The following is a 26,901-nucleotide window of genomic DNA, read 5'->3' as shown; positions in this document are numbered from 1 at the left end:
AAAAAAAATTGAAAAAAAAATATAAAAAAAAAAAAAAAAAAAAAAAAAGGTAGTGTCTTCTCTCTGTATGGGGAAGAGGGAAGTACTCCGCTCTCTCAGTTACTGTCAGATGCCTTGCGGCTACAGAGCTCGAGTGCGTCCACAGCTCCTTGCAACGCGTTACATTTGGTGTAAGTGCAACAAGTGAGTGACAGTTGTACACAGCTGTGAGAGGTCTGTATATGAGGTGTCTGGCCATGCACACGACTTCTAACCTCTCTGTTGGTTTGGAGACTTTTGGCTTACGCTGGCATTCTCGGTGGCTTGCGGTGACATTTTCAAACCCTTCTGCTGCCTCGCTTTCCCTCAATGTGCCAAGTTTGAAACAGGATTTGATTTCCTGAGCTACGTGTCTGCTTTCTATGTGCCACCAAGGATTCTGGTTCATCTTTCATCTCATTCATGTTCTTTTGAAACAAGATACTTTGGGGGTCAAGTCCTTTCAGGTGTTTATATATATATATATATATGTATAATGGATTTTGTGTTCCCTTTTTATGTAAGTAACAGTTCATAATCATAATGTAAAGAAGAAATAAAAGTCTGATGTATTGTACTTTAAGATGCTTCCCTGATGTACAGAATCTCCTTGTAAAGTAAATAATTGCGTTGTATATCAGTCTTCCTATCAATATTAATTATAAAGTATTTTAGAATTAAAAAAAGACAAACTATACTACTCTGGTATGAAGTGTTTAATTCATTCATTCATTCATTCATTCATTCATTGAGAGGGAGAGAGACAGAGTGTGAGGCGGGGAGGGGGACAGAGAGCAAGGGAGACACAGACGACAAAGCAAGCTTCAGGCTCTGAGCTGTCTGCACAGAGCCTGATGCTGAGGCTCAAACTCACAAACTGTGAGATCATGACCTGCGCCGAAGTCAGACACTTAACTGACTGAGCCACCCAGATGCCCCTGAAGTGCTTTTTAATGTTCTACCTTATTCCAAAAGATTTAAGCAAGCTTATAAATGATACCTAAAATACTGCTAGATGGCCTAAATGAGAAGTAGATGAGGGGGGGAAATAATACTAACATTATTAAGTGTAACCAGAGGGAAGGCCAGTTATGTTGTGTCTGTGCACACTTAGGACAGAAAGTCAACTGTGACCACCACCCCCACCCCCCCGTGTGGTATGGCACTGGGTCCTTTATCCAATTTACCCCACCCCTAATTTGGGAGGTAAGGGGAAAAAGGACCTGGGAGGTGAAGTTGCTTCCCAAAGGTCAAAGCAAATTATGTAATCACTGTTTGCATATATTGAGGGACAGGCAACTGCATCCCAGTCAGTTGTCCCTGCAAGGCTGTGCTGTGTGTGGACCACATGTAAACAGACTGAGGCTGGCAGCACAGCGGGACAGCTCCTCCCTCGTGTGCTCCTCTGGGAAGCAGCCCGGTTTCAGTCCCAGTAGGCTCACCAAATGACTCACTTTCTTCTTGTCATTTCAGAGACTGGCTTTGATTAGTACACCACCCTTTACCAAGAGTTCAAAGAAACCATGAGTCACAACTGCTCATCCTTGAGTTCCACCTGCTCCCAGATTTTCCTCCTACTGCCCTCCAAAGGCCAAACCCCACCGCGGCCAGAGCTCCAAAGAGGTCTCAAATTGCCATCGCTCTTTTGAGGTTAATAAGCATTGTCTACAGAAGGGCGGGGGGTTGCTTTTTTTTTCTTAAATAGTCTATTGTCAAGTTGACTTACATGTAACACCCAGTGCTCATCCCCACAAGTGCCCTCCTCCATGCCCATCTCCCCCTACCCCCCCCACTCCCATCAGCCCTCAGTTTGTTCTCAGCATTCAAGAGTCTCTCATGGTTTGCCTTCCTCCCTCCCCGCAACTATTTTTCCCCTTCTTCTCCCCCATGGTCCTCTGTTAAGTTCCTCCTAATCCACCTATATGTGCAAACATATGATATCTGTCCCAGAAGGGTGTTTTGAAGGTGCACATTGCTCAGTGTTTGCTGAGATGATGAATGAATTTAGGGTCCTTATGGATTTAGGTTAGTGTGCGCAGGAGAGGGAAGACCGCAGTTGGAAACAGCAGTTTGAAGAGCCACTTTCAGAAAGGGCAAGCACAGTGGATATTGAATGGGAGGGGATGGGGTAGGAAGCGTACGAACGAAAGGTGAGAATGTTCAACAAAGGAAAGCCAAGCCCTGAAACCAAAACATAGCCTGAACCACCACTTCAAGGCTCCATTCAATTCTAGCTCTAGGAGGCATGACGGGTAAGAAACCACCAGCAACCTGGGCCACTTGCTCCATCTGTCTCTTGTGTGGATACCATTAATTTCTTCCCCAAGAAAGCACAGAGGTCATTGGACAGGGACAAACACCCTCAATATCCCTCCATCTGGTACTGAAGAGGTGCACAGGCACCATTCATTCATTTACTCATTCATTCATTCAGTCAGTCAGTATTTATCTCCTTCCTGTCCACCACCCCTGGAAAAAACAATCTTCCCTTGACTCTCTTACACCTATTGCCCTACCTCCCACTTTTCCTATACTCCCTCCACATAATCTATTCTAGTGTTAAATAGCTTAAATTCCCCATACAGTCCAAGCAGTTGAACTAAAAAAAAACAGAAAAAAGAAGTGAAATAGATGTAAACTGAATACGCTCCTTGACATTGGCTTGTGACCTCTGGTCTGTATACTCGGTTTTCCATTTCCAAAGCCACAGTCACTCAACTCAAAACCTAAACTAAATCCAAAATCAAATGACTTTGCCTGAGGTCACCAGCAACTTCTCAGTTAACTGCCACATCCAAACTCTGTTTTCAGCTCTTAATGTATTTGACTACTCTGCAGCATTTGATGCTTTGGCCATGTCCCAAGTCCTCCAAACTTCTTTTGTGGCTTCTCAGACACAGCGGTCTCTCAGTTCTCTGATCATGCTTTCTCTGCCCTGCTGGCTTCTTCCCTGTAACACCATTTAGGTGGGTTTTCATGTCTTCTCACTCTCCCTGCTCTCCCAAGGTGACATCAGCCACCACTCTTATTCTGACAACTTCTATATCTTTATCCGCAACTCAGATTTTGTGCTGGACTCCAACCCTACATCCGGTTGCCCTTTGGACATCTATACACCCAAATGTCCCCAAGGGAACTTCTGTGTACCTCCAACATGGACCTTACTGTCTACCTCCACAGCCTACTTGCTCAGTCACCAGAGTTAGAGACCACCATATGTTTACTCCCCTAAGCCCGAAACTTTGGTATTATCTGCACGTTCTCCTCTTTGCAGGTCCAGGGGGACAGTAAGTTCTGTGCATTCTCTACCTCAGAAATGTCTCTTGATCTTGCTTCCTGTATCTCCTCTTGCCTTGTCCACCATCCAAGTTCAAAGTCAGCAGAATTTAATGGGACTTTATGACCTCTGTTCTCTCCAACCTATCCTCCAATATTGCCACTAGAGTTACCTTTCTAAAATGCAAAACTGGTCACAGCTATCCTTTACTCAAAACTTATTGATCTCTCGGTACCTGCAAGATCAAATTTAAACTCTTGGGCCTCGACTACAACGTATTTTATAATTCAGCTTTTGCCTAATTTCTGGTCTCATGAAAAGTGCAGGCACATCTCCCTTCAGATTACCTCATCCACCTTCTTTCCCTTCCCAGGAGACCACAGTCCTGCTCGTTCCTCAGCAATGGTGTCATCATCCATACTCCACTCCTCTACTCCACCGCTTCAAGTTTAAGGTCAAATTTTAACTCCTCGGAATATTCCTTTAGCCTTGAGCGGATTGTTCAACTGCTCTGTCCTGTGTTCTCAGAATACAGCACGCATCAAGCGATAGTATAATTTGGGGGCATGTCTGTTTTCTCCTACTCCGGGCTCTCACAGACAGAAGTATTTCCTATCAGGAGTCCACTCCCTCTCTCTCTGACCCTCCCCTGCTCACGCTGTCTCTCTCTCTCTCTCCTAGAAATAAATAAAACATTTAAAAAAAACAAAAACAAAAACAAAAGGGGCGCCTGGGTGGCTTAGTCGGTTAAGTGTCCGACTTTCGCTTAGGTCATGATCTCGCGGTTCGTGGGTTCGGGCCCCGCGTCGAGCTCTGTGCTGACTGCCAGCTCAGAGCCTGGAGCCAGTTTCAGTCTGTGACTCCCTCTCTCTCTGACCTTCCCCTGCTCACGCTGTCTCTCTCTCTCCTAGAAATAAATAAAACATTTAAAAAAAAAAAAAAAAGGAGTCCACGCCCTGGCTGGCTCAGTTGGTAGAGCCTGCAACTCTCGATCTCAGGGTTTTAAGTTTGAGCCGCACTTAGATGTAAGAATTACTTAAAAATAAAATCTTGGGGGACCTGGGTGGCTCACTCACTGCAGCATCCGACTCTTGGTCTCAGCTCAGGTCATGATCCCAGGGTTGTGGGATCAAGCCCCATATTGCACTCCTCACTCACAAGTGTGGAGCCTGCTTGGGATTCTCTCTCTCTCCCTCTCTCTCTGCCTCTCTCTTATGCACACTCTCTCTCTGAAAATGAAAAAAAAAAAATACTTAAGAAAAATAAAATAAAATGTTTAAAAAAAAGAAAAGAGTTTCATATCAGAGTCATCATTGTCTACCACAATGCCTAGTAGATAAATCATATCCACTAAATGTTGAGTGAGTGACTAAAAGGGAGCTGAATACCAGTAAATCGGCCAGAGAAGAAGCAGGAGCAGAATTATTTGTCTTCTTTCCCTTAAAGTACTGGCTCTCTTGGGACACCTGGGTGGCTCAGTCCCTTAAGCGTCCGACTTCAGCTCAGGTCATGGTCTCAAAGTTCGAGGGTTCAAGCGCACATCAGATTCTGTGCTGACAGCTCAGAGCCTGGAGCCTGCTTCGGATTCTGTGTCCCTTTCTCTCTCTGCCCCTCCCCCACTCACGCTCTGTCTCTATCTCAAAAATAAATAAACATTAAAAATTTGTCTTAAATATTAAAAAGATGGATACTCAAAAGTTGAGAATTAATGAAATTAATGCCTTTTATTTCTTCAACAGCATTCTTAGAGGAAGCTATTTTTAAATTGTTGTAAATATGATTTTTGATTGGTGAAAAAACACAGAACATAAAATGTGCCTTTGTGGGGGTGAGGGGTGGGTGACAGGGGTGGCCTTGTCTGGCTCAGGCAGTAGAGCACGCAATTCTTGATCTTGGGGTCATGAGGTCAAGAAGTCTAAGCCTGGGGCGCCTGGGTGGCTCAGTCGGTTAAGCGTCTGACTTCAGCTCAGGTCACGATCTCACAGGTCGTGGGTTCGAGCCCCGCGTCGGGCTCTGTGCTGACAGCTAGCTCAGAGCCTGAAGCCTGCTTCAGATTCTGTGTCTCCCTCTTTCTCTGACCCTCCCCTGCTCGTGCTGTCTCTCTCTCTCTCTCAGAAATAAATAAAAAACATTAAAAAAAAATAGATAAAAAAAAAAGAAGTCTAAGCCCACTTTGGGAGTAGAGATTACTACAAAAAATAAATAAGTAAACTTAAAAAAAAACATAAAATGTGCCTTTTTTAAACCACTTTTAAATATACGGTTCAGTAGCCACTATACGCACACTACTCAGTGTAGTACACTGTAGTAACAGATTTGTAGTACTTTTTCATCTTGCTAAACCGAAATTCTGTACCTATTGAATAACACCTCCCCTTTCCACATAACCCAAGTCCCTGGCAACCACCTCTCTATTTTCTAAGAGTTTGAGAAACTGACTTTTTTTTTTTTTTAACCTGTAAACTCGTGATGATGAAGAATACAATGATACCAGTAGTTTGGTGACAAGGCCTGAAAACATACTAAAGGACCAGCAGTTTTAGCCACCATTTCACTTTATGGTACAGAGTCAACACAGTGAAAAAGGCAAAGGAAGTCTAAATATTACTATGAAATAGTTTTGACCTCAGGGACCTCCCAAAAGAGCCTGAGGGACCCCCGGTTCTGACAACTTCGCTTTGAAAACCGTTTCTTGCATGTTTCACATCTTAAAATTTAGGTAACAATACCAATGTTCTAGAATTGCTGTCGTAGTTAAGTAATGCATGTAAGATATTCAGAACAAAATTTTAAAGGAAGAACACTATAAATGTTTCCACTCACTGTAGCCCAGCTGTGATGTCTCCATGTTAATTTACCTAATATCTATTCGCTTAACATCACATTCAAAATTCTATCACAGGGGCACCTGGTGGCCCAGTGGGTTGAGAGACTGACCCTTGATTTCAGCTCAGGTCTTGATCTCAGTGTCATGGGATGGATCCCAAGTCTGCTCCCACTGTGTGGAGCCTGCCTAGGATTCTGTCTCCCTCTCCCTCTGCTACTTACCCCCACTCTTGAACTCTCTCTCTTGAAAAAAAAAAAATCTTTCACATTTGCAGTATTTCACATGTAATATGTATCTTTAGGATTCTTTACTTGCCTACTTCTTTATATTAGGTGGGCATGTGGGTTTTTTTAAATTATTTTTTTAAATTTAATTTTGAGACAAGAGAGTATGAGCGGGGGAGAGGCAGAGAGAGAGACACAGAATGTGAAATAGGCTGCAGGCTCTGAGCTGTCAGCACAGAACCCTATGCGGGGCTCGAACCCATGAACTGTGAGATCATGGCCTGAGCCGAAGCCAGACGCTTAACCGACTGAGCCATCCAGGTGCCCCTGTGAGCATGTGTTAAAATATACTTTATGTAAAATTTACTTTTAATGATTTTTAGGTGTACAGTTCAGCAGTATTAAATACATCCACTGTTGTGTATAGGAGGCTTTTAATTACAGAATTCCTGTAGAAGCACTTGTATTATTTACCTATGCATATATCAAAGGTTTATTTCAGATGCGACAGAGCAGATTCAATCACTTTTGAGATTCTGCATTTCTCCACGTGGCTTTTTCAATTTTGCATACAACTACTGCAAAGTGGGGTGTTTTTATTGGCGAGTTTATTTAACTGTATATTCTTCAGACTAGGTTATCTGATTGCAGAGAAGTAAATTTGCTACTCAGCACATACTTACCGGACTACATACTTCTAAACTCAGGTTCTATAATTTACATTCCCCAGCAAGGTTCCCGAGCGTGAAGGCTCTGTTGTCGCGAGAAACCTCGGAGCCAGATAGGGGGTGGGGCTTCAATTGCAATCGATTCCCAGCACCCTTAGCGAAATTCCGATTCCCTAACTGCGCATGGCACGGCGCAGGCGCACTAGAGATACGTTGGCAACGCGCGCTTCAGAAGGTATAAATATAGATGCCTGGGGGCCTGTTCGGTCTTTTCGAGAAAGCACGCGGCCCTGTCTTGTAGCTGGTGAGTCTTTTTACCCGCTCGAGTCGTTAGCTCTACGTATAGTACTCCGCGCCAGCCAACGAGCTTTCCTTGTGGACATCGTGTTATTTAGAAGGATTCTCAGCGGTGTCGGTGCGAACTACACTTATTCGTGCAGCTGGGCCCGGCCGGATGTAGGCCGCGGAGTCCTTGCCAGTAGCAGAGGAGCGCGAGCACCGAAACCCCCGGGCTGCCGCTTCCCGCGCAGGGACGCTAAATGCGCGGCTCTCCCTCTCCTTCTTGACCATCGCCTGGTTCATTAACTTGTCTCCTAGAAGGCGATGGAGTTGCATGCAGGACTTTTTATTTCTGACACCCATCTGAATTCCAGAACGGATTTCGAAATGGGCGGATCTTAATCCTGCTGCTACTTAATTTATGCTATAGGGTGATTTCACTACTGCTGATGATCGGTTTATAGATAACGAGCTGTAACTGGTGTCTTAGCGGCTCTGCATTTACTATTTTTCTGGCAATGGAGCTAATCGCCTATTGGGATTTGTAGATCGGTTGGGGGTAGCTGGCTGAAAGTTCAGTTTGATGACTGGCAGGAGACCGATAGTGAACTCGAATTGCTATTTCGGAATTCGGGTTTCATCTCAAAAGTGGATAGATTGGGGAAATCGTCAACTGGTTGAAACTTGTTTTTAGCTCAGTCTGCAAATTCAGTAAGTTACGGAAACCAACGTGGATACTCCCGGGAGGTCACTCTCCCCGGGCTCTGTCCAGGTGGCGTAGGGGAGCATAGGGCTCTGCCCAGTGACGTACAGTCCCTTTCCACGACGTTGGAGATGAAGCTGGGCCTTGAGTCTGCGCCTGCATATTCCTACAGCTTCTCAGAGTCCTGTGGACCATGACTGAGGAGACAAACCATGCAGGAAACAGCTCTCAGAGCACCCCCTATCCGAAGCTAGATTGATTGGAAATGAAAGAAAAATCTGTTCTTAATGCTGCTGCCCTACGGGATTAAGCTCTTCCCCTACTTTTTTTGCAGCGATTGGTCAGGATTCCAGCTAATTTGATTTGTGGTAAGTAAACCAAAGAATTTGGGGTAAAAATTGTTTCTGGCTTGCCGGTGTCGGTCTGTCGATATTTAGTCATTCCAGCCCTTTCCGCAAATGTGCTCTGCCATTTAATACATCTGGATAGAAACTGACAGTTTTCTTGGCATGTCAGTAGTTTCGTAGATGTGTGCCAATGTCTGAGAAGATAGTTTTTTAATGAGTAAAAATTTTCACGTCTTTAGTTGTGCGTGATGTGGTAGAAACTTAGGCTTTGCTGATTGAAAAATTTAAGAGTTTGGATGGCATAACCAAAGTCTGTCGGTGGGAACCAAGGATTTTGCCTCAGGTGCAGGCTCTTTTCTGATAATGGAGATGAAGTGGGGCATATGCACCTGAATATTCCTAGGACAATGAGTAACTAAGTTGGTAAGTCTTGAAATAGATGGTAGTAAAGGCTGGTTTTTAAACAGGCTTTCCCCTATTCACCTGTGTAATATGGGATGGACAAAAATGGAATATCTTAAATGCTTCAAGGGTGGTGCTGTTTAATCGGTCATTCCAACGTGGATACTCCCGGGAGGTCACTCTCCCCGGGCTCTGTCCAGGTGGCGTAGGGGAGCATAGGGCTCTGCCCAGTGACGTACAGTCCCTTTCCACGACGTTGGAGATGAAGCTGGGCCTTGAGTCTGCGCCTGCATATTCCTACAGCTTCTCAGAGTCCTGTGGACCATGACTGAGGAGACAAACCATGCAGGAAACATCTAATGAAAACTAAAAGGAAATTTTTTAGTGAGACCTTAAGTAGGATTCTGATCCTCTCTTTGTTTTTCATTCAGGAGTGAAGAGGAGCCTCACCTAACGTTGGCAGTTGACCCTTTGTGCTTTGGGGTACTGTACTTGGCAGGGAGAGTTTGTAAAGTAGATAATTGCTGGGTGGTTTTGTAAGCTGAGTCTGGAGGTTTAAAAACTTGAGCACTTTTGACCCCCCCCTTTTTTTTCCTTACAAATAGTTTATTGTCAAGTTGGTTTCCATATTTTTTGTTTGTTTTTTGTTTTTTTTTTTTAATTTTTTTAATGTTTATTTATTTCTGAGAGAGAGACAGCCAGCCAGCATGAGCAGGGGAGGGTCAGAGAGGGAGAGAGAGACACACACAGAATATGAAACAGGCTCCAGGCTCTGAGCTGCTGTCAGCACAGAGCCCCACATGGGGCTCGAACCCACGAACTGTGAGATCGTGACCCGAGCTGAAGTCAGGTGCTTAACCGACTGAGCCACCCAGGCGCCCCGGTTTCCATATTTTTGACCCCTTTTTAAAAACTGTTCTGTAGAGAAAATATGTTGACCAAATCTGTGGGAGGGTCAGGGAGAGAGAACCCCAAACAGGCTCCACCCCATCCACATGGTGCCTCAACTGAGATCATGACTTGATCTGAAATCAAGTCTGACTGAGCCACCCAGGCACCCTGATCCATGTGTTTCTGATGTATTTATGGATTACAATAAAGATGACTAATCTGCCTAGTTGTGTGGTTTCTTTTTATGTGGAAATGTGACAAGGCCCTGAGCTTGTGTCTTGTATATTCTGGCACCTGTTTACTTGGGAAAATGTGTTGGGTCCTACCAGTTCTCTAGGGTGCAGGTAAGAGGGTCCTGGTTTCATTCAAAGGTGGGTAATACTTAGGGCATGTATGGAATTTAGGTGAAAGACTAGTCTGTGGTTGGCCACTAGACATGAGATCTGGGTTATTGATAGCCCAAGCCTTAGCTTCAGTTTGCAAGCTGACGTTAGCAAATACATGATTGGACATAAATGGTAAAATCCCACTGCTGTTAAGCTAGCTAAGCCTCTACTGCCATTGTTCCAAGTGGGGTACTTCAGCCTGAGAAAATGGTCATCCTGCCTATGATGTGAGGCTGAGTCACAATGGAAATCTTGTCAGGCTCCTGTACTGCCATTATAGGGTAGTCCAGGCCTTGAAGAATGGGGACTAGCAGGGAACCATCTAGAAGGTAGAGTCTAGATCCTGGGTGGGGCTATGTGAACATGTGGGGAAGGGGACTAATCCTCATGCCCATTTGTTTGAGGTGTGGAGATGATCTGAAGCAGGCTTCAGGCTCTGAGCTGCCAGCAATCACAGAGCCTGATGTGGGACTTGAACTCCCAGAGCTGTGAGATCATGACGTGAGCTGAAGTCAGCTGCTCAACTGAATGAGCCATCCAGGTGCCCCCTCTTGCCCATTTAGAAGCCATCAAGGTCATGTTTAAGGAGATTGGGTGATTGGATTATAACCTGACTGCTTCACTCCTTGTGAGGCCCTGCGGATAGAATTGGAGGTAGTCAACTTTGATTATGGAGAAGAATTTGAGCTTGCTGGGTTTATTTTTAAGGGAGTACAACTCCAAAGGTCATCTCTCGAACAAGTGTTAACTTGCAGTGCTTACGTGCATTTTGGCACGTATTCATCACAATTCTTGAAGTGTTTGTCTAAGCCGATTGCTTAAGCCCACAGCTAGGAAGCATACTTGCTGGGAGGGAGCCTGTATAACCAAAACTCCTCTTTGGTATCATTGCCACATCAGCAGTGTGTACAGCAGGTGCTTACTAAAATGAAGTGTTCTTTTCTCCACATCCAACCAGGGAATTCAGTATTTAGTACAAATTCTCAGGATAGGGCTAGGTAACCTGCTGGGCAGGAAATAATTTGCACTTCCCTCCATGTCCAAAGTGTAGCTGCAGCAAAGCTGTTAGCAAGTTTTCTAGGCCCCATCCTTTCTGCCGGACGTTAGCTTGTAACCTCCCCGCCTGCGGGCTTTTTCCAAACAGTTAATGGCCTTTTTCTTCAAGTAGGCAGTCCTAGCATTTGTTGTCTAGACAGCCTCGGTTTGAATCCTAATACCACCAATTTGCTGTTCTCGTTACTGGGGAAACAACCAATCTGCCTCAATTTTCTCATCCACCTACCTACCTCTTGAGATTGCAGACTCATAAAAGTACAATGAGCTTAAGTCTTGACTTCTACAGCAAACAACCTGGGGTACTGTATCCAATAAGTCTTGTTGGATGAATGGATAAAGTCTACCATCATTTATCTGCTACTAAACCAGGCTTATTGCAGAACCAACCCTATCTTTTCAGGAGAGATTAAGGGATTAATAATTTGCCCAAGATCATCTAACTAGTAAAGAGCAGAACCAGGATTCAAACCTAACTCCAAAACCATAATGTTACATTACTAGCTTTGAACAAAGCAGTATTGTGATATGCATAACATTATTTAATATTTGATGCGCCTCTGTAAAGTAGGTACTCTGTGCCAATTTTGCAGATGAGGAATTTGCCCAAATTATACAGCCAGTGGCAGAACATGCATCTGAGGAAAGCAACTGACTGCAGAACCTATTCTTAACCTTTATTATATCATGCCTCAAAAAATAAACCACTTTTTGGTATTAAGCTAATGTAACCATTAAATTCTACAACTTCAGTTTCAGTTGTAATTAATTATATACCCATGTGTCAAATTTTACTCAGCATTGGAAAATAAAGTGGAAATGGGTAGTTTCTTCGGAAGGGAAGGTCCTTCGCCAACCATGCCTCCCTCTTACCCTCCCCCCCTTCTTATATCTTTGTGTAGGTCTTTCCCTCTAATGGATGGGACCCACATCTTAATGATAGTACCTGACATTTGAGGAGGATTTGCTATGCCCTAAGCACTTTTTTAAACCGTACAAGAGCCCTAGGCAACGCAGGGAATTTTATTAAATTCATGTTCTAGAAAAGACAATTAAGACCAAGGTTCTATCGGGGCACCTGGGTGGCTCAGTTGGTTAAGCACCTGACTTCAGCTCAGGTCATTGACCTCATGGTGGTTCGTGGGTTCAAGCCCTGTGTTGGGCTCTGTGCTGACAGCCAGCTCAGAGCCTGGAGCCTGCTTCAGATTCTGTGTCTCCCTCTCTTTCTGACCCTCCCCTGCTCACGCTGCCTCTCTCTGTCTCAAATAAAACATTTTAAAAATTTAAAAAAAAGAATCAGCTGAGGATTATTTTTTTGTCTCTTTTTGAGAGAGAGAACACACGCCATGCGCGAGCACAAGCAGGGGAGGGGCAGAGAGAAAAAACGGTGAATAAGAAGCAGACTCTGCGCTGTCAGCACGAACCCTGAGGCGGTGCTGGAACCCACAAACTGTGGGATCATGACCTGAGCCAAAGTCAGGCAGTCACCGACTGAGCCACCCTGGTGCCGCTCTTATTCTCCCTTTAAAAAAATGAATATCTTTTTCTGATTCCATCTTACCTTCTTTGTTGGCTGACTGGCTATATCTTTGTTTTATTATTTTTGTGGTTGCTTTAGAGTTTATAGTATACATCTTTAGCTTACCAGATTCTATATTCAATTGATATATCAATTCATTCACTTATGATAGTATATCAATTATTCACTTATGCTAGTAAAAGAACTATACTTTGTCACCCTACAATCTTTGTTATCATTGTCCTGTATATCACTTTTCTGTATGTTATAAAACTCACAATACACTTTTTGGGGTCTAAACAGGCAATTATTTGGGACGCCTGGGTGGCTCAGTCGGTTGAGCATCTGGCTTCAGCTCAGGTCATGATCTCGCGGTTCGTGGGTTCGAGCCCCACGTCGGACTCTACTGATGACTCGGAGCCTGGAGCCTGTTTCAGATTCTGTGTCTCCCTCTCTCTGCCCCTCCCCAACTCACACTCTGTCTGTTTCTCAAAAATGATAAATGTTAAGGGGCGCCTGAGTGGCTTAGTCAGTTAAGCGTCCAACTTTCGCTTAGGTCATGATCTCGCGGTTCGTGGGTTTGAGCCCCGCATCAGGCTCTGTGCTGACTGCCAGCTCAGAGCCTGGAGCCTGTTTCAGAGTCTGTATCTCCCTCTCTCTCTGACCTTCCCCTGCTCACGCTGTCTCTCTCTCTCTCTCCTAGAAATATTTTTTTAAAAAAATGATAAATGTTAAAAAAATTTAAATAAATAAACAGGCAATTATTTTTTAAACTTTTTAAATTTTATTTACTTAAAAAATTTTTTTTAATGTTTTATTTATTTCTGAGAGACAGCATGAGCAGGGGAGGATCAGGGAGAGAGGGAGATAAAGAATCTGAAGGAGGCTCCAGGATCTGAGCTAGCTGTCAGCACAGAGCCCGACGCAGGGCTCAAACCCACAAGCCGTGATATCATGACTTGAGCTGAAGTCGGATGTCCAACTGACTGATTCACCCAGCCGCCCTTTTTAAGTTTTTTTTTTTTTTTTAATGTTTATATTTATTTTTGAAGGAGAGAGAGAGAGAGACATAGAATCCAAAGCAGGCTCTAGGTTCTGTGCTGTCAGCACAGAGCCTGCCGCTGGCCTTGAACTCACAAGCTGAGAGATCATGACCTGAGCTGAAGCTGGACACTTAGCCAACTGAGCCACCCAGATGCCTCCATCTTTTTTAAAGTCTGGGAGTGCTTAGATGGCTCAGTTGGTTAAGTGTCTGACTTTAGCTCAGGTCATGACTGACAGTTTGTCAGTTCGAGCCCTGTGTCGGCTCTGTGCTGACAGCTCAGAGCCTGGGGGCTGCTTCAGATTCTGTGTCTCCCCCTCTCTCTTCCCCTACCCTGTTCATGCTCTCTCTCTTTCAAAATAAATAATCATTAAAATAAAGTTTTAAGAAAGAAAAAAATCTTTCAAAAATGGTGAAATAAGGTATTTTCCAGTGCTCTTCATTCCTTTGTGTACATGCAGATTCTCATCTGATATCACTTTCCTTCTGCCCAGTTTTTTTTTTTTTAAGTTTATTTATTTATTTTGAGACGTTAACAACTAAACCACCCAGGCATCCCCAAAGGTGGTCTTTTAACAATTTTTTTACAGTGGTTCTACTGGTGATGAATTCTTTCAGCTTTCGTATGTCTGAAAATACCTTACTTTGGCCTTCATTTTTGAAAAATGTTTTTGCTGGATATACCTTATGAGATACAATTTTACTGGAGTACTTTTTAAATTTTTGTTTAAAAAAACTTTTTTTTTTTTTTTTTAAATTTAAAGTTCATCTATTTATTTTGAGAGAGATGGAGGGGAGAGAGCCAAGGAGGGCAGAGAGAGAGAATCCCAAGCAGGGCTCAACTTGGGCGAGGGTTGCTTAAGGGAGGTGCTTGGCAGGGGGGGCCTCAATGGGGGTCTTGAACCCACAAACTGTGAGATCATGACCTAAACCTATACCAAGAGTTAGACCCTTAACAGACTGAGCCATCCAGGCACTCCTGCTAGAGTGCTTTAGAGATGTTGCTCCATTGTCCTCTTACTTGCATTGTATCTTTGTCTTTGTTCTTCTGTCCGTAACATATTACATTATATCCTTGCCCCATTTCTTTGTATATAATAGGTCTTCTTTTCTGACTGCTTTTAAGATTTTCTATCATTGGTTTTAAGCAATTTGATTTTAATGGATCTTGTTTCTTGTGCTTGGAATTACTTGAGCTTCTTGGATTTTGTGTTGGTACGGTTCTTCAGAGAAATAGAACCGACAGGATGTATGTGTGTAAATGGATAGATAGAGATTTATTTTAAAGAACTGGCATAGGTAGTTGTGGGGGCTGCCAAGTCTGAAATCTGTAGGGCACTTTGGCAGGCTAGAAATTCCAGCAAGAGCTGGTATTGCAGTCCTGAGCCTACATGCAGTCTCGGCAGATTGGATGAAGCACACCCACATTATAGGAGGTAATCTGCTTTCTTTAAGGTCTACTGATTAAAAAGTTATCTTGGGCACTCTGTGCTTAAGCATGGGACTTTGGCTCAGTGGACTTTGGCTCAGGTCACAATCTCACAGTTCGTGAGTTCGAGCCCCGAGTTAGGCTCTGTGTAGACAGCTCCAAGCCTGGAGCCTGCTTCAGATTCTGTGTGTCTCCCTCTCTCTGCTCCTCCCCTGCTCATGCTCTGTCTGTCTCTCAATAATAAATAAACATTTAAAAAAATTTTTTTAAGTTATCTTAAAAATACCATCACAACATCATCTAGATGCGTTTAACCAAACAGCTGAGCATCATATCCTATCCAAGTTGACATAAAACTAACTATCACAGGGCACCTGGGTGGCTGAGTTGATTAAGCCTCCAACTCTTAATTTTGGCTCATATCATGATCTCACAGTCCATGAGACTGAGTCCCACATCAGACTCTGCACTGAAAGCGCAGAGCCTGCTTGGGATTCTCTCTCTCCCTCTCTCTTTCTCTGCTCCTCCCTCATGTGCTCACTCTCTCTAAATAAATATTCTTTTTAAAAACATTTTTTTAATGTTTATTTATTTTTGAGAGAGACAGAGTGCAAGGTTGGGAGAGGCAGAGAGAGAGGGAGACACAGAATCTGAAGCAGGTTCTGGGCTCTGAGAGCACAGAGCCTCTGTCAGCACAGAGCCCGACATGGGGATCGAGCTCATGAACTGTGAGATTATGACCTGAGCCAAAGTCAGATGCTCAACCAACTGAGCCACCCAGGCACCCTACAAAATAAATAAACATTTAAAAAAATAACGATCACAAATCTGCAGGTTTATAGTTTGAATATTTTAAGCTGTCATTTCTTCATATATTTTCTGTTCCCAGATCCTTCCTGTATATTTGGCCACTTAAAGTTATTCCATACCTCATGAATGCTATTTTTGATTTTTTTAATTAAAAGTGTATTTTTTAATGTTTATTTTGAGACAGAGACAGAGCACAAGCAGTGGAAGGGCAGAGAGAGAGGGAGACACAGAATCTGAAGCAGGCTCTGGGCTCCGTGCTGTCAGCACAGAGCTCAACGCAGGGCTTGAACTCAAGAGCGGTGAAATCATGATCTGAGCTGACGTCGGATGCTTAACCGACTAAGCCACCCAGGCGCCCCAATACTCTATTTTTTAATTTACATACAAGTTAATTAGCATATGGTGCAACAACAATTTCAGGAGTAGATTCCTAATGCCCCTGACCCATTTAGCCCATCCCCACTCCCACAACCCCTCCAATAACCCTCTGTTTGTTTTCTATATTTAAGACTCTCTTATGTGTTGTCCCCCTCCCTGTTTTTATACTCTTTTTGCTTCCCTTACCTTATGTTAATCTGTTTTGTATCTTAAAGTCCTCAAGTGATATTTGTCTTTCTCTGACTGACTAATTTCGCTAAGCATAATACCCTCTAGTTCCATCCACATAGTTGCAAATGGCAAGATTTCATTCTCTTTGATTGCCGAGTAATACTCCACTGTGTATATACACCACATCTTCTTTATCCATTCATCCATCGATGGACATTTGGGCTCTTTCCATACTTCGGCTATTGTCGATAGTGCTGCTATAAACATTGGGGTGCATGTGCCCCTTTGAAACAACATACACCTGTATCCCTTGGATAAAAACCTAGTAGTGCAATTGCTGGGTCATAGGGTAGTTCTATTTTTAATTTTTTGAGGAACCTCCATACTATTTTTGAGTGGCTGCACCAGTTTGCATTCTCATATTTTCAATTTTTTTTTAATTCTTTTTTCTCTGTTTCATTTTAGATAGTTTCTATTGCTATGCCCCGAAGTGTACTAATCATTGTTTCTGCAGTATCTAATCTGTTCTTAATTGCATCCAGTGTATTTGCAATCTTACATATTGTCAAGGAATTCACTTTGGGTCTTTTTATATCTTCCATATCTCTATTTAACTTTTATGCATATGGAATAGAGTTATAATAACTTTCAATGTCCTTCACTTCTATCATTCAAGCCAGTTCTGGGCCAGTTCAATTGATCATTCTTATTATGATTTGTGTCCAATAAATAAAATAATGATAGAATGTGAAAAATAATTAAAATTAATATTTGGGTTCAGAATAGGAAAAGATAAGTGGGGTCAAGGAAGTCTTCACAGAGATGGGGCCTGAACTGAGCCTTAAGTTCTATCAAGAGCTCAGCAAGGCAGGAAGAAGGACACTTGGTAGGGGAAACAGTTTCGATAAAGGTGAGAAGGTAGAATGAACACGGGCACCTTCAGAGCACAGTGCAGAGGCTAAGGAGAGAATGAGAAGTCAACCGCTTGGGACAATTGCTGCCTGGTGCTCCAAGTACAGCATCAAAGAAATACCTGAGTCTTTAAAGATTTGTACGCAGGGCAAGTTCTCAGAGCCATGACTTAGAGTAATGCGGATCTAAGTGCAACAAAATGGAGGGGAAGGGATGTGAGGCAGGAGCAGAGGCCAGGAGGGTGGTGCTTTAGACCAGAGGGGCAGAAACAGAAACATGAAGAGGGAAGAAACAGAAAAGAAGTTAAGGATTGAATCTTTACTTCTCAGAGAACCTTCATCTTGACTGTGAGAATGAAGTTGCAGGGAGAGGCTAGATTCCTACGAAGCATGTTTTATTTAGGTGTGGGGTCTCCTGGGAAAAGATAGAGAGCTGAAACGTAGGATGGAGTTCAGAACTAGACCAAATGCACTGCCCTCTCAGTTAAAAGATGATGGCTCCAACCTGAACAAGAGCTCTGGTCCCCTTCTACCACTTGTGTGCTGACCCCAGAGAACTTGCCTCACCTTTGAACCTCATTTTTCTCATTTTCCAACTACCATGAGGTTTTGTAAGGAACAAATGAGCTCATAGACAAGGGTGAATGTGTTTTTGTAGTTAAAGAAGTAAAGAGGTTTGCAAAATGGGTGATAATAATCATTTTTTATAATTACATTAAGCCATGTGAATGAGTAAGACCTTGGAAGAAGACAGCGGAGAGAGGTCAAACATCCAAGGTTAAAACTTGGAGAAATTGCACAGTATATCATCTAAAAGAGGCATCCATGATGGAGGCAGAGGTAAACTTGGAGAGGTAAGAGACCCTGAAGATGGGGAGCACTTTGGGGTGGGCTCTGCATAGTAGGAGAAATTCAGCTGGTAAATACTCACCAGAAGCATCCATCTAGAGTTCAGATATGACTGAATGATCCTCAGTCAGAATCAACATAACGTGGAGAAAATAGCCTTCTGCAGAGGTCCTTGCCCTAACCTCAGACACCCTCCAGACACAATCAAATGGCCTGAGAGGTCACCTCAGGGAACATCTGGAGCCCAGAACTGTTTGTATCCATCCTGAAGGAGGAGTGTATTAACAAGAAAGCATAGTCAGCTTGGTGCCTATTTTCCATGTCTGGCTCCCAACCCCAATTCACAGCCTCATCTTCTTTCTTACCCGGTCTCCCTCACTTCCCTTGCCCCCCCTCCGCCCCCACTCTTGGTTTGCCCTTCTCGAAAGTCCATTCCCCATTTTGCTCTAAAACAAAACTCTGCTTATGTCACTCCCATGCTCAAATCCCTTCCCTAGTTCTTCCCTGCCTCAGGAGACAACATGTACTCGTAAGATACACGAGGCCCTCCATCATGACCCTAGCTCCTGGGTGTTCCCCGCTCACTCCCACGGGCACCCTCTGCTCCAGTCACACCTTGGCACTTTCCCACAACCACGCTACTCTCTCATCGCTCCCTGTCATCACCAGGGATGCGTCCTAGATGCTCTGCCCCCTGAGTCTTACCTTGGAAAGCCTTTTTTAAGCCCCCTGCTGAGCCAGATGCCCCTGTGCCCACCCGTGTCATGGCCCTGTGTAGTAGTTGACGGTCTGATTTCTTCTCATCTTTCTCCGACGGAGACCCTTTTGAAAGCAGTATCAGTATCTTCTCCGTGCAGCCCCTGCCCCACAAGATCTTCCCAAACAAACCCCAGTTTCAAGTAGTCTCTGGTTGTCAGTCCACTGGTCTGGATTTGGAACGTCCAAAATAACACACCCACTGCACCCGGGCTAGGGCGGAGAGAGCCCGGTCAGGAGCGCTCAAGCCCAAGCGCGCCACTTGCACTTCCCGGGGCGGCCGCCAGGGGCCGCCGGGCTCTTTGTTTTCCTTTCTGGCCCGGGGTCGGGGCCGGAGGCCTGCAGAGCGCATGCTCTGGGGNCGCGGACCCGCAGCCCCGGCTGCGCTTCCGGAGAGGGGAAAGTGAATTTGTCCAGCGTTCGAATGTCCGGAGGATGCGATTGGCAGAGCGGGGCGGGGGTGGGGGGGGGGGGACCCTGCCCCGAGAGAGCGTGTGCCTTAGGGGCGCGAGGCGTAGGCTGGTGAGGGTCTTCTGCAGGACGAGAAGTCTCACCGTCAACAGGCACCAAGCGGAAGACTGTTGATCCTTGGAGAGGTGTGCCGTGAACCCCGCAGCAACTCCGCTGTCACCAGATTTTTACTGGCTTTCCACTTCGGGCCGCGCTGGCAGGGCTTGGGAACAATGGTGAGAAGGGCCCCTCGTGGCCTTTACAGGGCCCCTGGTCTCCTTGGGGAGACCCCCATGGGGGCCTCGGCTAAGGTCCACTGTGTCACCCACATATGTCCGTGGACCCAGCGGCGCCGCCGCCGGCAAGTCGTTCATTCATCAGATGGTAATTGAGGTGCTCCAAGCGAGTGTAACCTGTGTGCCCTGGCAGGGGTTGAGTGTACGGAGTGGTGCGGGAACTCTTGAGGGGGGTCGCCCAACCCTGCCCGGTAGGGTCCCGATGCCTTTCCGGGTGAGGCGACTCTTGAACGGGGTTTTCAAGGGCGATGGAGTTATTCCGCTCACTGAGGTGGAGGGGTCAGTGCCAGCCAGCCAGGGGCGTGCAGAGGCACGAAGGTGAAGGTGAGTGTTGGGGTCAGGAATACCATAGCTGTTTCAGTGTGGGGTATCACGAAAGGAGTAACAAGATAACACAGGAAGGGCTGGGTACTGAGAGGTCTGGCGTGCAAGGAAGAGGAGGAGAGGGTGGAGGAGGCAGGGAGGGGGCCACCCAAGAAGGGCATCACAGTGGAGTCTGGGAAGATGGAATTAGGAGTTCACCATGCTTTTGTCGCAAGACATCCCTAGAGCAGGAATACTGTTCAGCTTTGCAGTGTATGGGTTAGGTGGCCCTCAGGCCGCCCGCCCAATCTCCCTGGGCATTAGTTTCCTTATCTGTAAAATGAAGGTAAGAGGCATGTGGTGAGAATTGCTTACATCCTGTATTTTTCATAAAGCAGTGATTCTAACATCTGGTGACGGTGAGTCCCTCTTTCCCCAGGGTGCCTCTGTATGCAAGGGGGCTTCTCTGGTGAGGAACTGGGGTGAAGTGTCTCAGCTCTGTGGCGGGCAGGTAGCAGGAGCTCAGCAAGTGTTTGTTGACAGATGAGACTCTCCTCTTCTTTTCCTCCTGGGGACCTTTCTTACAAAGAGGTTCTTAAGCTCCTGAGCCTGGCAGGCGAGTGAGGAAGTAGGGGCGTAGTGGCAGGGACAGCTGCTGTGGTCAGAGAGGGCTCTGTCTTTCTTTGCAGAAACCAGGCTGTGGAGGGGTCAGAGAAGGTCACAGCGGGAACACCAGGCCCCTGGTGGACCGTCTGGTCTGGTCTGCCTTCATTCACCACCTGAGGAAACTGAAGCCCAGGGAGAAGGGTAGGGAGAAGGGAGAAGGGAGAGGGACGTTCCAGCGCTGGTGGGGAGTGGTCAGGAGACCTGGGATCTCACGGGACCTGTGTGGCCTGGGGCGCAGCTTTCTTATCTGTAAAATCTCAGGGGGATCACCCTTACCTCAGAGGGCAGATGTGAGCATTCCAGGCATCAGAGGTGCCTGTTGGTGGAAGTTGACCCTATGTCTGACCTTACTTATTTGTGACTGTGTCTCACTCTACCCCCCTGACTGTAAGCTCCTGAGGATGGAAGCTGTGAGGGGGTGGGGACCAAAAATTGCTACTTATTCTTAGTCCAGACACTTACTGTGTGATTAAGAAAACACACCCAGAGCAGTTAGAGAGGCAGTCCATACAAAGAACTGATTTGTGTAGTAGAGGATGTGAAGGACTCCACCTTTAAAAATATACTTGTTTATTTATTTAATTTTATTTATTTATTTATAGTTTGTTTGCTTATTTCTTTAAGCTCTAGGCCCAATGTGGGGCTCGACCTCATGACCCCGAGATCAAGAATCGCATGCTCTTCACACTAAGCCAGACAGGTGCCCCCAGGGCTATACCTTTTACTTTTATTTATTTAATTTAATTTAATTTTTTAATGTTTATTTATTTTTGAGAGACAGATATATAGAATGTGAGCGGGGGAGGGGCAGAGAGCGAGCGAGAGTGAGAGCGAGAGAGAGAGAGACACACACACACAGAATCTAAAAGGTCTCCAGGCTCCAAGCTGTCAGCACAGATGTGATGCAGGGTGTGAGCTCAGGAGCCGTGAGATCATGACCTGAGCCCAACCAACTGAGCCACCACACCCAGGCGCTCCACCTTTTAGAAGGTGCCCTCCCGTCCCCTGCCCTGCTTCTGGGATTGCTCACAACAGCATTCTGCTATACCTAGAGTCCTTCATCTGAGAGACAAAGATTCTTAGGCTCAAAGAGAACCCAGGTCTGTCCTTCCTCACATTCTTCAGTGAGTGGCTTCAGCACCTACCTGGCCCACCCTCTCAGACCCAAGCTGCGTCAATGTCTCTTCTCTGATCTCACTATCCTGTCCCTCTTAGGTAGCTTCAGCCCTCACTTGTTTCTGGCCAAGCTCGTGGGGGGGAACTGGGAAGGCCTGCCTGGGCTGCCCTTGGCCGACCTGGTTTTTTGTTTGTTTGTTTTTTAATCAATCAGATATACGTGGATCCTATTCCTGGCTCTATTACTGACTGTAATTTAGGCAAGTAAATTTATTTCTCTGAGGCCCAGGTGCAGCAATTGAATTAGGAGTGAGAGTCCTTCTTCATCTTGTGAGAAGTAAAAGGTTGTTGGCATACAGAAGACGGGAGTGGCCAGTGCCCCAGTGGCTCATATCTTAAGGAGTAGGTTGGTATGATGGTCAGATAAATAAATTAGAGTAATTATGATCCAAAAGGCTGCCCCAGTTTCTCTGGGAGAGAATGGTTCCTTTGAGATGAGGGGAGGGATCAGAAAGGTTTACCAGTGGAGGTGACTTTGGGACTGAGTAGACATTCTTCTAGAAGGAAAAGGGGTGGGAAAGGCATAGAGATGCAAATGGATGGCAAGAACAGTAAGCAGTCTAAGTGTGGGAAGCATAAGGAGTATGTGACAGAAAAGGGATTGGCCAAAAGTTATGTCAGTACCAGACTCTGGAGCCTTTCGTACCAGGCTAAGAAATGTGGGCTTTATCTTCCAGGCAGAGGGAGCCACTGGGGAGTCTGAGCAAAGAAGCAACTTGTTTCAGGTTTGAGGTTTAGGAAGATCATGAATGACTTCTGGAATGGGATGGGGTAGGTATCAGGAAGACCAGAGCCAAGTTGCCATCTTTTCTTGGGGAGAAGGTAGGAGAGACAGCCCCAGGCAAGCTGAGAGACAGGGGAGCATGGGAAGGAAGTTGGCAAGGGCAGCAGCTTTGGAGTCTAACCAACTTGGTTGAGACCTTCACTTCCTCTTCCAGTCTTGGGTGAGATACTTTACCTTTCTGAGCCTCAGCTTCTTCATCTGTAAAATAGGATCAATGTACATAGCTTGCAGTGAGATGCCTCAGAATTTTAGCCAAAACACAGGTGGCTGAGATGTTCACTGGGTTCCAACTTACAGTAACACATGTTTTTTGTTAGTGTCCCATGATACCAGCGGCCTTATATTTATTTTTCCGTCTCTGCTTCAAGCCTTGCCCACAGGTGAGTCCAGCATCAGCACTAGTATGCTGACATAATTGTCTTTCCTGTGCTTTCACTTTACTTCTTGTTGAGTACTTTTCCATCCTATTACATGGTCTCCTTCCCTGGCACAGCTAACCTCTACAGGTCATTCTGATCAACTGATGGGAGATTTGCCTTTAGCAGGATAGGGCCCTGGACACAGTGAACTGGCTGCCAGCCTGGCCGGGGGTCCAGGTTGTCTACTTGAAACAAGGGATACCTGTTCTCTCCCACACCCCTTAGCCCACCCCGCTCTGCATACCTCACATCTCTCATTGGCTCCCAACAGCTTCAAACTTCTGGAAAACACCGGGCATAATGGTCTTTACACTCTCTCTCTCCTGTTTGTCCCCCAGTGTTCTCTCTCTCACTAAATAGAAGTCTACCATCCCCCTAGTCATTTTCTTTTACGATTTTATTTGTAAGTAATCTCTATACCCAATGTGGAGCTCAAACTCACAAACCCCGGCTTCAGGAGTCACACGCTGCGCTGACCGAGCCAGCCGGGCGCCCCAGACTGGCCTCCCAGTCATTTAAGCCAATGCCTGGGAGTCCCTGTGTTCGGCCGAGTTCAAAAGCGGGTTCTGGGGAGGCCTGCCTGGGATGCCCTGGATTTTTTTTTTAGGATGAAGGAGGTCATTCTGGATCTCTCCCTCTCCCTCACTGTGCACATCTAATCCACAAATCGAATCTGTCCCCTCAGTTGATCTGTTTTGTCTCCTTTTTCTCTGTTACCTCAGACAGACAGACCAAATCAAGTCACCATCGTTTCTCATTTGGATGCCTGCAATAGCCTCCTCTTCCAGTCCATTCCATTTTCTTTACAGTAGCCAGAACAGCCATTTAAGAATGTAACTCTGATGAACACTTTCTTAAAACTTTTCTGTGTTACCTACAAGGTCTTGCATGACCCAGCCCCTGCTCTCCTTGAGCCGTCTGGCCAGTCACTCTCCAGCTGCATCTGCGCCGATTTCCCCACGTTTCCCAAACATCATGCCATTTAGCAGAGCACTTTTGTCATGGTCTCGCCCCACTGTCTGTCTCTCATATTTCAGGTCTTAGCTTAAATGTCACCCCCCTCCCCCGACAACCCTCTTCCCCTACCCCAAGTTATTTTATTTTTTTAGTGTGGTAACATATACACAAAATTTGCCATTTTAACCATTTTTAATCATATAGCTCAGAGTTAAGTATGCTCCCATTGGTGTGTCCCCCCGGTGATCTCTTATATCTCCTTGTTTATCTTTCACTCAGCACTGTCTGTAATGTTTCTTCTGTCCTACAGTGTAAGCTTCATGAGAACAGGGAGAGGCTAGCCCCCTTTTTCCTTGCTGTACCTGACCCAAAACCAAGCAGTGGTGATAGGCACTCAATGAATATTTGTGGAACAAATGGATAAACGCTGCTGTGTATTGAGTACTTACTGTGTGCTTGGCACTGAAAAGTCCGTTACAGACATTTCATTAAGTTTTGAGGGCAGCCCTGAGAAGTCATTGCATTCCTCTTGACAGATGAGGATACAGCTCAGAGAGGTCAAGGCTGCTGGCTAACCATGGTCACAAGAGCTGGGGTGAACAAGCCACAGCTCTGGCAGGTGAATCCAAGTCCCTCTAATCCCTGAGAATGTGCATTTTTAGCATGGTAAGAGGGGTCTCAAAGAGGTGGGTTGGAGAGGAGGAGTCCCACTCCAAGAGAATAAAAGTTGGGTAATGCCCAGAACTGCCACCTCATCAGAGTCAGAACGGGGCCAGTCACAACCTGTAGAAGCGACTCAGCCTGCAGAGGCTCAGCCTACACCAGCTGGGAGGATTCTAAATCTTTGGCTACTTCCTCATCTTCAGTCCTTTGTTCTGCCCCAGGATAGTTGGCAGAAAAGTACCAGAGGCCATTGGCCTTGTGTTCATTACTATGTGGTGGGGAGCTGGAGGGGTGATATTCTAGGACCTACTGGAAGAAAGTCATGGCGGGGACAGGGTGCTGGTTAGAGCCACAGCTGAGCCTCAGAAGGACTCTTGGAGTTCTCATTCCATTTTTATTTATTTATTATTATTATTTTTTTAATGTTTTATTTATTTCTAGGAGAGAGAGAGAGAGACAGCGTGAGCAGGGGAGGGTCAGAGAGTGAGGGAGTCACAGACTGAAACAGGCTCCAGGCTCTGAGCTGACAGTCAGCACAGAGCCTGACGCGAGGCTCGAACCCACGAACCGCGAGATCATGACCTAAGCGAAAGTCGGACGCTTAACCGACTAAGCCACCCAGGCGCCCCATCATTCCATTTTTAGTGTTGGGTAGAGTCTCATCCCTTATCTACAAAATGGAGGAGAGGTGGGTTAGATTAGCTTAGAATTATGCTCAGACATTACCTGGGCAGGCCCTAAATGTTGTAATCCTGAGGATATTAGTTTTTTACATTTACAATATTAGCCCATTTAATCCTACATCACAAAGTTGTGTCGGTACTATTATTATCCCTGTTTTACTAAGGAAGAAACTGATTCGTGAATAGATTAAGTAATTTGGCTAAGGTTAAGCAGCTAGAAAGTAGCTGAGCCCAGATTCTGGCCCTGAGACTCTTAACTGGCACAAGCTATACTGTTTCTACATCAGGATAGCTTTAAAGTGCCCTGACCCCTGCCAGAGGGTTTACAGTCCTGATTTTGGGAGCTCCAGGCTTAGACAATTTGACTGCTTTTCACAACCTTACAGACCAGGACTCAATAAAGGTTTATTTCCGGGGCTGGGTGTGTGGAGGAAGGTGGCTTTGGACCCAGTTTGGGCTGGATTGGAATTGAGAGAGCTGGAGAGAATGTCTCTGTTCTCAGCAGCCTGGAGGAAGACAGGGAGACCTTTGCAGGGGGCAGCAGCTAAAGGAGGGAGGGGTTTCCGGGCCTGAGGCTCGTAGCTGCCCTGCATGGAGCCTTTCTCATAACTCGTAAGTGGCTTCCTTTCCCCTTTCTGTAACGCCTGGTGAACATGTACACAGTGATTATTTCTTATCGGACTGTTGAGGAAGGCCATGTTCCTCGCAGGAATAGTACTTTTGGATCAAAGGGCACAAATAGTCTGGTTTGGTTTTATTTAAGGAGAATCGTGTTTTTTTGTGGGTGAGAGGGTCTGATAACAGTAGTATGTCACCAAAGTTGCTAGTGATTATCTCAAGGTTGAGAAAGAGCTATGAGAGAGATTTTGCTTGATGTCCTTAAATGTTTTAATTTTATTATAATAAAATTTTAAAAATACATGTAATGTTCCTTGTTAGATATCTCAGATAATATGGAAAGGTACAAAAAGAAAAAAATTATGTGTCTATAATCCCATTTTCCAGAGGTTACCATTGTTAATAATGAATGTACTTTTTTCCACACAGTTTTCTGCATGTGCTTTTACACGTGTATACATTTTTTATGGGCTGATGAACTGTTTTTTTCAGTCTACTTATATTATCTGATTCAATAAATAAATCTTTTGAAAGCATCACTTTTAATGGCTTCACACCATTCTATTATAAATATACCACAAACTTTCTAGCCCCTACTGTTGAGCACATGGGTTGCTCCATTTTTCTTTTTAATTTTATGACAAATACAGTAGAGAATATTTATGGAGCTTAATCTTGGGATGTATCCATTATTCTGTTACGGTTCTTCTCAGATAAATTCTGAGAAGTGGAATGGCTGGAATTCCTCCTACCTTTTTTTAGGGTTGCCTCGTGAGAGCAGGTAAATGATTACCATTTCTGAAATGGAGTATTTGCCTGGGTTTTTCAGGAAAGGATGCCACCCAAGCGTATAGCTAAGAGAAGGTCACCTCCAGAAGATGCTCTCCCCAAAAGCAAGAAGGTGAAGGGTAAGTTGGCTTTGGCCTCTATCTCTGAATGGGTGGCC

The 26,901-nt window shown here is 45.2% G+C and overlaps 1 protein-coding gene, 2 long non-coding RNA genes and 2 other non-coding genes across 7 annotated transcripts in view; 4 read left to right on the top strand and 1 right to left on the bottom strand.

The window, feature by feature from the left end:
- LOC144241154 (uncharacterized) overlaps positions 1-7,112 on the bottom strand; it is a 40,332-nt gene extending 33,220 nt beyond the window's left edge. For both annotated transcript variants that reach the window (XR_013337978.1, XR_013337979.1), the window contains exon 1: positions 7,030-7,112. This is a non-coding gene — a long non-coding RNA (uncharacterized LOC144241154). The remainder of the gene's footprint in view (positions 1-7,029) is intronic.
- A 131-nt stretch (positions 7,113-7,243) lies between these two features.
- LOC144241298 (uncharacterized) lies at positions 7,244-9,862 on the top strand. Its single transcript, XR_013338014.1, has 3 exons — positions 7,244-7,318; positions 8,331-8,364; positions 9,177-9,862. It is a non-coding gene; the product is annotated as an uncharacterized LOC144241298 (long non-coding RNA).
- Positions 8,019-8,223, top strand: LOC144241359 (small nucleolar RNA SNORA73 family). Its single transcript, XR_013338050.1, has one exon. It is a non-coding gene; the product is annotated as a small nucleolar RNA SNORA73 family (small nucleolar RNA).
- Positions 8,899-9,103, top strand: LOC144241358 (small nucleolar RNA SNORA73 family). The gene has a single exon (XR_013338049.1). It is a non-coding gene; the product is annotated as a small nucleolar RNA SNORA73 family (small nucleolar RNA).
- Positions 9,863-10,309: 447 nt separating the features above from the next.
- Positions 10,310-26,901, top strand: part of RCC1 (regulator of chromosome condensation 1) — a 22,580-nt gene continuing 5,988 nt past the window's right edge. Inside the window, exons 1-3 of one of the 2 annotated variants that reach the window (XM_077775763.1) lie at positions 10,310-10,351; positions 18,056-18,189; positions 26,785-26,863. In XM_077775763.1, coding sequence (XP_077631889.1) covers positions 26,791-26,863 — 73 coding nt within the window. In that variant the 5' untranslated portion in view covers positions 10,310-10,351; positions 18,056-18,189; positions 26,785-26,790. Of the gene's footprint in view, positions 10,352-18,055; positions 18,190-26,784; positions 26,864-26,901 lie in introns of those variants that run through there. The other variant, XM_077775764.1, reaches the window with a different exon arrangement.

This window comes from Crocuta crocuta, unplaced genomic scaffold (assembly GCF_008692635.1).
Source record: "Crocuta crocuta isolate KB4526 unplaced genomic scaffold, BGI_CrCroc_1.0 scaffold127, whole genome shotgun sequence".
In the NCBI taxonomy this organism is placed as follows: Eukaryota; Metazoa; Chordata; class Mammalia; order Carnivora; family Hyaenidae; genus Crocuta; species Crocuta crocuta.
The sequence above is the reverse complement of the archived record's forward strand: the minus strand, read 5'-3'. Positions and strand labels throughout refer to the sequence as shown.